The 11,146-nt window shown below is 43.8% G+C and overlaps 1 protein-coding gene across 1 annotated transcript; it reads right to left on the bottom strand.

Moving 5' to 3' along the window:
- Positions 1-7,708: 7,708 nt before the first annotated feature.
- LOC124667049 (glyoxylase I 4-like) lies at positions 7,709-10,628 on the bottom strand. The gene is made up of 3 exons (XM_047204382.1): positions 10,097-10,628; positions 9,898-10,006; positions 7,709-8,212 (listed from the first exon to the last, which is right to left on the bottom strand). Exons 1-3 carry the CDS (start codon positions 10,276-10,278, stop codon positions 7,895-7,897), a joined length of 609 nt encoding a protein of 202 aa, XP_047060338.1. The 5' UTR covers positions 10,279-10,628; the 3' UTR covers positions 7,709-7,894.
- Between the last annotated feature and the right edge of the window lie 518 nt (positions 10,629-11,146).

Here is an 11,146-nt window from a genome sequence, read left to right as displayed (position 1 = left end):
AACCTCCCTTGAGGATGTTATGAAAAAATTGGAAACCATAGAGAAAAATTGTAGCGTTGAAACTAAATTGGAAATATTACTTGATAATACCGATAAACTTGATAAAATCCTAGGAGGAATTAATGAAAGAATTGCTACTCTAGAAACTTGTGCTATCCATGATAATCAAACCCATAGAATTGGTAAACTTGAAAAAGCTATGGGAAAATTGGGTTCAACTTTTTCTTCTCTTAAATTTAATGAGAAAGCTTATGTGGGTAAGGAGCAAAAATTCATGTATGTCTCTAAGGTGCCTAAACCAAAGAATTACTATAGGCCTAAAATTGATAAAACTCCCAACACCGCTGGTAATGATGTTGATGCTTCATCTCTCGATGTTACTTGAGATACACTTTCTGCGCCTAGCTGAAAGGCGTTAAAGAAAAGCGCTTATGGGAGACAACCCATGTTTTTACCTACAGTACTTTGTTTTTATTTTGTGTCTTGGAAGTTTTTTACTACTGTAGCAACCTCTCCTTATCTTAGTTTTATGTTTTGTTGTGCCAAGTAAAGTCTTTGATAGAAAAGTAAGTACTAGATTTGGATTACTGCGCAGAAACAGATTTCTTTGCTGTCACGAATCTGGGTCTAATTCTCTGTAGGTAACTCAGAAAATTATGCCAATTTACGTGAGTGATCCTCAGATATGTACGCAACTTTCATTCAATTTGAGCATTTTCATTTGAGCAAGTCTGGTGGCCTAATAAAATCCATCTTTACGGACTGTTCTGTTTTGACAGATTCTGTCTTTTATTTCGCATTGCCTCTTTTGCTATGTTGGATGAATTTCTTTGATCCACTAATGTCCAGTAGCTTTATGCAATGTCCAGAAGTGTTAAGAATGATTGTGTCACCTCTGAACATGTGAATTTTTATTATGCACTAACCCTCTAATGAGTTGTTTCGAGTTTGGTGTGGAGGAAGTTTTCAAGGATCAAGAGAGGAGTATGATGCAATATGATTAAGGAGAGTGAAAGCTCTAAGCTTGGGGATGCCCCGGTGGTTCACCCCTGCATATATTAAGAAGAATCAAGCGTCTAAGCTTGGGGATGCCCAAGGCATCCCCTTCTTCATCGACAACATTATCAGGTTCCTCCCCTGAAACTATATTTTTATTCGGCCACATCTTATGTACTTTGCTTGGAGCGTCGGTTTGTTTTTGTTTTTTGTTTGAATAAAATGGATCCTAGCATTCACTTTATGGGAGAGAGACACGCTCCGCTGTTGCATATGGACAAATATGTCCTTAGGTTCTACTCATAGTATTCATGGCGAAGTTTCTCCTTCGTTAAATTGTTATATGGTTGGAATTGGAAAATGCTACATGTAGTAACTCTAAAATGTCTTGGATAATTTGATACTTGGCAATTGTTGTGCTCATGTTTAAACTCTTGCATCATATACTTTGCACCATTAATGAAGAAATACTTAGAGCTTGCTAATTTGGTTTGCATATTTGGTTTCTCTAGAGTCTAGATAACATCTAGTATTGAGTTTTGAACAACAAGGAAGACGGTATGGAGTCTTATAATGTTTACCATATGTCTTTTATGTGAGTTTTGCTGTACCGTTCATCCTTGTGTTTGTTTCAAATAGCCTTGCTAGCCTAAACCTTGTATCGAGAGGGAATACTTCTCATACATCCAAAATACTTGAGCCAACCACTATGCCATTTGTGTCCACCATACCTACCTACTACATGGTATTTATCCGCCATTCCAAAGTAAATTGCTTGAGTGCTACCTTTAAAATTCCATCATTCACCTTTGCAATATATAACTCATGGGACAAATAGCTTAAAAACTATTGTAGTATTGAATATGTACTTATGCACTTTATCTCTTATTAAGTTGCTTGTTGAGCGGTAACCATGTTTCTGGGGACGCCATCAACTATTTCTTGTTGGATATCGTGTGAGTTGCTATGCATGTCCGTCTTGTCTGAAGCAAGAGAGATCTACCACCTTCATGGTTGGAGCATGCATGTTGTTAGAGAAGAACTTTGGGCCGCTAACTAAAGCCATGATTCATGGTGGAAGTTTCAGTTTGGACACATATCCTCAATCTCATATGAGAATAAAAATTGTTGCCACATGCTTATGCAAAAAAGAGGAGTCCATTATCTCGTTGTCCATGTTGTCCCGGTATGGATGTCTAAGTTGAGAATAATCAAAAGCGAGAAATCCAAAATGCGAGCTTTCTCCTTAGACCTTTGTACAGAGCGGCATGGAGGTACCCCATTGTGACACTTGGTCAAAACATGTGCATTGCAAAGATCCGGTAGTCCAAGTTAATTAGGACAAGGTGCGGGCACTATTAGTATACTATGCATGAGACTTGCAACTTGTAAGATATAATGTACATAACTCATATGCTTTATTACTACCGTTGACAAAATTGTTTCATGTTTTCAAAATAAAAGCTCTAGCACAAATATAGCAATCGATGCTTTCCTCTTTGAAGGACCATTCTCTTTACTTTTATGTTGAGTCAGCTCACCTATCTCTCTCCACCTCAAGAAGCAAACACTTGTGTGAACCGTGCATTGATTCCTACATACTTGCATATTGTACTTGTTATATTACTCTATGTTGACTATTATCCATGAGATATACATGTTACAAGTTGAAAGCAACCGCTGAAACTTAATCTTCCTTTGTGTTGCTTCAATACCTTTACTTTGATTTATTGCTTTATGAGTTAACTCTTATGCAAGACTTATCAATACTTGTCTTGAAGTACTATTCATGAAAAGTCTTTGCTTTATGATTCACTTGTTTACTCATGTCATCACCATTGTTTTGATCGCTGCATCCACTACATATGTTTACAAATAGTATGATCAAGGTTATGATGGCATATCACTTCGTAAATTATCTTTGTTATCGTTTTACCTCGCTCGGGACGAGCGTAACTAAGCTTGGGGATGCTTGATACGTCTCCGACGTATCGATAATTTCTTATGTTCTATGCCATATTATTGATGATACCTACATGTTTTATGCACACTTTATGTCATATTCGTGCATTTTCCGGAACTAACCTATTAACAAGATGCCGAAGTGCCGCTTGTCGTTTTCGCTGTTTTTGGTTTCGAAATCCTAGTAACGAAATATTCTCGGAATTGGACGAAATTAAAGCCCAGGGGCCTATTTTCTCACGAAGCTTCCGAAGTCCGAAGGAGAGACGAAGAGGGGCCACGGAGGGGCCACACTATAGGCGGCGCGGCCCCCTTGGCCGCGCGGCCCCGTGGTGTGGGGCCCCCGTGCCGCCTCTTGACCTACCCTTCCGCCTACAAATAGCCTCCGTGACGAAACCCCCAGCACCGAGAGCCACGATACGGAAAACCTCACCGAGACGCCATCGCCGCCGATCCCATCTCGGGGGATCCAGAGATCGCTCTCCGCACCTCGCCGGAGAGGGGAATCATCTCCCGGAGGACTCTACACCGCCATGGTCGCCTCCGGAGTGATGAGTGAGTAGTCTACCCCCGGACTATGGGTCCATAGCAGTAGCTAGATGGTTGTCTTCTCCCCATTGTGCTATCATTGTCGGATCTTGTGAGCTGCCTAACATGATCAAGATCATCTATCCGTAATTCTATATGTTGTGTTTGTCGGGATCCGATGGATAGAGAATACTATGTCATGTTAATTATCAAGTTATTATACATGTGTTGTTTATGATCTTGCATGCTCTCCGTTTCTAGTAGAGGCTCGGCCAAGTTTTTACTTTTAACTCCAAGAGGGAGTACTTATGCTCGATAGTGGGTTCATGCCCGCATTGACACCGGGACAAGTGATGTAAAGTTCTAAGGTTGTGTTGTGCCGTTGCCACTAGGGATAAAACATTGGCGCTATGTCCGAGGATGTAGTTGTTGATTACATTACGCACCATACTTAATGCAATTGTCTCGTTGTTAGCAACTTAATACCGGAGGGGGTTCGGATGATAACCTCGAAGGTGGACTTTTTAGGCATAGATGCAGCTTGGATGGCGGTCTATGTACTTTGTCGTAATGCCCAATTAAATCTCACTATACTTATCATGTCATGTATGTGCATTGTTATGCCCTCTCTATTTATCAATTGCCCGACCGTAATTTGTTCACCCAACATGCTTTTATCTTATGGGAGAGACACCTCTAGTGAACCGTGGACCCCGGTCCATCCTTTAATACCGAAATACAAATCTGCCGCAATACTTGTTTTTACCGTTTTCTCTCGCAAACAATCATCTTCCACACAATACGGTTAATCCTTTGTTACAGCAAGCCGGTGAGATTGACAACCTCACCGTTTCGTTGGGGCAAAGTACTTTGGTTGTGTTGTGCAGGTTCCACGTTGGCGCCGGAATCTCCGGTGTTGCGCCGCACTACATCCCGCCGCCATCAACCTTCAACGTGCTTCTTGGCTCCTCCCGGTTCGATAAACCTTGGTTTCTTTCTGAGGGAAAACTTGCTGCTGTGCGCATCATACCTTCCTCTTGGGGTTGCCCAACGAACGTGTGAAATACACGCCATCACTTGGTTAGACAATGCACCGCTAAGTGAACAGTTCCTGCGTTGTATAGTATCGTTCGTCGCAGAGGAGATACCATTGCCACTGTAATGGCTACCTCTCCACCGAATGTGACGTTCAGACGTGTTTTGCTAGGACAACGGCTAATGGCATGGAATGCTTTAATTCAGAGGTTGGGGGATGTTAACTTAACGCCTGAACCAGATGAATTTAGGTGGAATTTACATGTAGATGGCTCTTTCTCGGTAAAATCTTTATACAGCGCCATACTTCATTCTGATTTACCGGTTGATAATAACAAGAAAATTTGGAAGATGAAGATACCATTAAAAATAAAAATATTTGGATGGTATCTTCGTCGAGGAGTCATCCTCACCAAAGACAATCTTGTTAAGCGGAATTGGCACGGAAGCACTCGAGGTGTTTTTTGTCATCATGACGAAACTATTAAACACCTCTTCTTTCAGTGCCAGTTTGCGAGATCTATTTGGTCTCTCATCCAAGTAGCGTCTACCTTGTATCCTCCCACTAGTGTGGCCAATATCTTTGGTAATTGGCTTCATGGTATAGATTTAAGGTTCAAGTTGCTTCTTAGGGTGGGGGCGCTAGCAGTTATCTGGGCGCTTTGGCTGAGTAGAAATGATAAGATTTTTAATGACAAAAATTTCTCCTTGTTGCAGGTCATCTACAGATGTACAGGGATTCTTCGTTCATGGTTACCTCTTCAGCGCATGGAGAACCGAGACCTCTTTACGGAGGTCTGTACACGGTTGGAGGCTACGGCGAGGGATACTTTTTCCCTACATGGGTGGCAGCATAGTCTACGGATTGAAGCCCCACCCACACCTTAGGCGTTATATGATTCATCGTTTCAATATGTATTTCGCCTACATATTTTTTAGTTTGGTATCTTTTTTGGACTTGAGACTCAAAAATGGATGTGTGCATCCTGGTTATGCAGAGGCTGAATGTAATTGCTTTCCCAATAAGTAATAAAGCATCCTTTATCGAAAAAAAAAGGATGGACTGACTGATGAGGGTGGACAATCAAGTGTGACCCGTCTACCGTGTAACTACTCGTGGAAAAGTAGTATCACTCTAGCTTTATCCAATGGCGCATCTTTCAATTATCATGAACCACATTCGGAGGAGGCGTGGACGACCGCTCATTTCCACCCCTCCCAGCTCTCGACTCGCTACAGTAGTTGGTAGTCTTCCTCCTTTAACCGGGCCGTCAACAGCCGCTCCGCCGAAATAGCTGGCCAGAGTTGATCTAGGTTAGGTGCGGGAGTAGTTTAGGACTAGATCTGTAGGGTTTCTTGTTGGTTTTCGGCTTTATGCCGCTGTTTGGGCGTATGCCCCGTAGAGGAGGCGGTGGCTTGGATCTCTATCACCGGATCCAGGCCGTGGTAGGGTTGCTGCTTCCCCTTCTTCTGCTTCTATGGCTGGAGGGCAGACTGGGTGTCGGCAACGCCGCCTTCTTCAATAATCTGGTGGCTACTGCCTCTGCTTGTCCCCGATTTCGCTGCGAAGATGAAGCCCTCATGTCCGGCCGTGGTGGCGAGGGGGAGTGCCTATCTGATGTGGTGAGGCGTCCTCTTGTTCCTCTCCTGGCCGGCCAAGGTGGTCTGGAGGAGTGGGTGCGAGATTCGCCGATTTTGGATCTGGGAGGCGGATGTCTCCTTCGTCGGAGCTGTTCAAGGTGGTGGACGGTTTGGCTGCATGCTTTCCCGGCCTGCCGTGGTGGCGAGGAGGAAAGATGTGGCGGATCTGCTACCTTCCAAGATCAGCATCGACGACTGCCTACGTGGTGCTATCTTCTGCGGTTCTTCTTCGACGAGCTCAAACACACGGACGACCTTCTTGCCTCCGCGATCTTCGGCCGGCATGGCGACATTTCTACAGCCTCTAGAGAGGAGGCCCTTCTTCCTAGCTGCTGGAGCTCGGGGCCTAGCTTCCACCAAGTGGTGCGTCCCCGGTGGTTTCAAGGTGTCCAGCGGCGAAGGAACTTCGCCGGAAGTGGGTGTTCGGGCGTCTGCACCCTGTTCCTCGGCGGCGACGCCTTGAGGACGCCGGCGACTGGTGGCGGAAGCATCCAGGGATCCGATTGCATTCCTTTTCTTAGTTCTAGGGGTGTTGTTTGTAATTTGGCAGGCCTTATCCTCTGATTTCTGGGTTTGTAGTGCGAGTGTTGTAAAAGGGTCTGTCTGCAAATTTGTAACCTGCCACTTGTTGGAATAGAAGTTCTTCTGGGTTCTTCTAGACCCCTTCCTTGTGCACAAAAAAAGAATTATCATGAACCTTTTTCTCTCATCCCTAACCATTTATTGCACCAAAAAACGTATATACTTCATTCCTTTTTTTTTTGCTTTATTACAAGTACTTCCGACTTTTCTACAATCAACCAAAGCATCACTTTTACGAAATTTTGTAGAAACCTCCATGAAATCATCTCATTTGAGAATATTGACAACTCGGGTGCGATCAAAACGCCGAACGACATAATCTTGCCACCTAACTGGGATTAAAAATGAACTGGGTAATACTTCTCCTTACATATGCTAAGACTAACAATGTGCACTTGCAAGTCATATTGAATATATAAATGGATTTGGTGGATCCATTTCGGGAGTTGACTCTAACCTTTTTCAACCGCAGATCTCCCGCTTCATGGTTTTGTTCAAATTTCAACAAGATTGGTTTTGTAAAACCGGGTTGATACGGTCAAATGATTCAAAATTTATTTGACCAGAACATTGATGTCGCCATTATGCACAACTTGCAGGTTGAAGTTTTCTGTTGGGAGTGGGTAATTCTAAATCAACTAAGATATTTAATTCTCAGTCAGGCAACACCATCAAATTTCTGGGTCAACACATGTTGCAACTCATGGAAACACGAATCACGAAACAATCTATCAGTCCGAGGCATTTTCCTCAATGTAACCCATGCTGCAACTCATCACTAGCATGATCACGAAAAAAATCCAACGGTCTGAAACCTTTTTATCAGTTGGAAACCATTTGCAAGCTAGTTTTAAAAACACAGTCGCAACTCCATGTCTTACTGAAAAATATAAACTCACTTGCAACCTATTTCAACTCATTGCTAGCACGAATCAAGATATAATCCAACAACCCGAGAGTTCGCTAATAATTCAGTTAATTCTTAGTCGACCAAAAGTTAACAAAACCTATTTTTATCTTATTCAATATGTTTATGCAGATATTATACAATATATCTTGTCTCTAACTATCTTCCCGAATCTCACGTACTGGACAAGAAATATATAAGTAATCACATTCCGCAAAACATCAACAAACAAACACCGAGCTTCTAGACCTGCATGCAAGCTTGCTCTGGGCATGTCATCATCATGGAAGCAGCAGCCGGGACGTCCACAGCCTCGACGACCCATCCGCCTCCGCCGACTGATTTCGCCGGTGGCAGATCCGGCACCGCTCTCTTGCATGGCGGCCCAGGCACGAGTGGGATGATGGGGAGGTTGTCGCAGGTGCAGACCTCAATCATGAAACCATCGGGGTCATGGAAGAAGAGTTGGTCAACGTGGATACCACCCTCCTCCACCCGCCGTTGCACATACCGGATGCCCATCTCCTTGAGCTGCCATTGCACCACCTCCAAGCTCTCGCACTGCACATTACACATGACACGTCATCGCATGAACTGACCACCCACAAATCACAGCCGCGCATGCACTCATCGATGAATTATATCCTCTAGCGTTTGATTTTTTTCTCTAGCACACCATTACATCACAGATACACCCACAGTTTTCACCTACTTCTGGTTTGGGTCAAAATCAAACTAACAAAATAATCAATATGCATAATATCAAATACATATGATACACAAATATAATTTATAACGGTTCTAATACAATATATTTTACATTATATATAGATGTTAACAATTTTCTTAAATATTTGATTAAAGTTTACAAATTTCAACTTTAACTAAACTAACTACAGATTAACGTGAAGTAATTGTGAACAGTGGAAATACATTTGTATGAAGAAAAAAATATTATATGGTACGTACGATTCAACACACCACCAATCTAACTACAGATGGACGTAGAGAGCGGACAGTACGACGCTGCATTCAATATCTGAAGAAGTCATCAACGTACGCAGTCTGCGCAGTCCTGAACGTACGTGATGGAGATAATACACGATGTAGGATTCACAGTTGCTCACTGTGCATGGATCAAGGCAGAAACTTCTTTATTATTATTGGTGAGATCAAGGCTGAGGTTCCAACATATATATATATGTATTCGTGAGCGTGAGTCGTGACAGCATGAACGCGTGTTTCATGAAGTATGTTTTTTAGTATTTTAGATCTCCTGCATGCAAGGAGTATGTCGCTGTCATTCATGCTCTATCGATACGTTATTTTGTTTATTTGAGCTGGAAATCATACTTGATCGAGATATGTTTGGACTTTGGATGTTAACTCACATGCGACTTTTTTTTCGCAAATAAAATCCAACTTTCGCGCTGCTCTCAGCCTGACGTACTTTGGCTGTTACTCGTTACTTTGGCAGTGTACGAAAAAACGAGGAATCGGAGGATTGCAGCCGTAAACGGCTAGCTGTACTTGGCGACAAGGGCAATCACTAGCAGACAACTAATGGAAATTTCAGCTGGCCGTTTTGTATACGTCCGATCCGAGACACTATCTTTGCAGGACTTCCTAGCAAGCAAAACCATTGTTCACATATACCAGTTTCTAGACTGCAGAAACATATACAACGAGCAAGTCGCGTGTGTAGAATTGCCAGGTTAATTAAACATAACACCGATCGGATGGAAGAGGTCTAGACAAATTATATTCAACATCTTCCCTCATGTTTAGGCTGGTGAGCCTTTTTTTTATATGTCGCACATACCTTAGACATGTATCGTTGGACTTTTTTGGAGGAAGCTGCAAATATTTATTTTGAATATGATGTTGACTAGGATTTGAATTGAATCCAGGATCGACTGGAATTGCATGCTCTTGCCAACCAAAAGATAAATCTAATGAAAGAGACTAGACAGTTATATTCAACAGCTTGTGTCCACTAATCTAAATTTCCTTTCCGACAAATAGTACCTATTCAAAACTTAATACTCCTTAACTACCACTACAAATTTAGGATGGCATAACTTAATTCGTTAACTGGTGAAATGCCGCTAGTGTAGTGGCCAGTGACCTGAGGATAGATTTCAGATTAACTAGATGTGGGTGCATGGCATTTGGGGCCAGAAGAAGTGCAGGGGTAATGCTATTCAACAACAACAGCAACAACAAGAAAAAGAAGGTCAGCGTACCGTGAAGGAGATGTGGTTGTCCTTGGGGTCGATCTCTGTCTTCATGGGCGGCATGCCCTCTGGGTCCTCGGCCTGCAGCAGATGCACGCCGATCCCGAAGTTGAATAGCCTGAAACCGGCGACCATTTCATGAGGTTGATCGAGGAACGTGGCGCATCGCCGAGACCGACTGTGATGGAAAACGAGCCTGCGCACGTACCATGCGCCGTCGAAGTCGAAGGATCCCGGGCGGCGGATGGGGAAGAAGCCGAGGACGTCGCAGTAGAACGCCAGCGAGCTCTCCAGCGACCGGCACACCACCGAGATGTGGTTCAGCGACGCCAGCCGCAGACCCCCACCCTGGGCCGCGACCTTGTTCACGCCCGCTGTCGTATTCACCATATCTCCTGAATAAAGTACGTGCGTGTGTTCCTTTTTCTTCTTCTTCTCTGGCGAGGACGGCGGCGGTGCAGACCTAACCTCTTTTGATGAGCTGCTGGTCACAGAACCAAACTCACCGCAGACGGACTAGCGGCGTAGGACGACGTCGCCGACACTGATGAAATGGATCGAGACCGGAGCCGGAGGAGATGAGTCCGGGCGGCCAACTGATGTGAAGACACAGACAGCGGATGCAAGAGCCAAGAGAAGAGGAGGGGGGAACAATGAGCGTACGGCACCGATACTGTGAGATACACTCAGGCGCTAGCTAGCAAGTGGCTGTGGCTGTGAGGCTGTGAGATGCAAGATACCTCGAGCAGGAAGGTATATAAATCGACAGAGCTCGCGCCCGCACATGCATGCACACCAGCTGGCAGCTGGTGGGTAGTGATTGTGTCGTATGACTCAGGCCAAGATATGCTACGGTCCAGGCTGCCTATAAAATAGCTCATGGCGTCAGACGTCGAAATTAACCCAAAAAAAAGATCGAGAATGCATCCTCAATGGTACTCCCTCCGGTCTTTTTAATTGACTCAAATTTAGTATAAAGTTATACTAAATCCGAGTCAATTAAAAAAAAACGGGGGGAGTATATTATATTTCATAGAAGAAAGGAACAAAACGGCGGGTACAATATGAAAAGGATACGTGATACAAATACCTATGCAACACACACCAACCAAACAACAAGGAATCACAATATATATATGTCGTCTCGCGCCATGAATGGCAAAGAGGCGATACGCCGAGCTTCTAGGCCACGTCAAGACCCAAGAAGGAAACATCAGGGAGACCGACTCCAACTTCAAGGTGGCATAAGCCAACGCAC

The sequence above is a fragment of the Lolium rigidum genome, chromosome 6, assembly GCF_022539505.1.
Source record: "Lolium rigidum isolate FL_2022 chromosome 6, APGP_CSIRO_Lrig_0.1, whole genome shotgun sequence".
In the NCBI taxonomy this organism is placed as follows: domain Eukaryota; kingdom Viridiplantae; phylum Streptophyta; class Magnoliopsida; order Poales; family Poaceae; genus Lolium; species Lolium rigidum.
The sequence above is the reverse complement of the archived record's forward strand: the minus strand, read 5'-3'. Positions and strand labels throughout refer to the sequence as shown.

Coding starts and splice junctions, on each gene's coding strand:
- LOC124667049 (XM_047204382.1), bottom strand. CDS start 10,278: ATGGTGAATACGACAGCGGGCGTGAACAAGGTCGCGGCCCAGGGTGGG. Junction 10,007..10,096: donor TTCGACTTCGACGGCGCATG/GTACGTGCGCAG, acceptor CGCCGGTTTCAG/GCTATTCAACTTCGGGATCG. Junction 8,213..9,897: donor ACAACCACATCTCCTTCACG/GTACGCTGACCT, acceptor TGTAATGTGCAG/TGCGAGAGCTTGGAGGTGGT.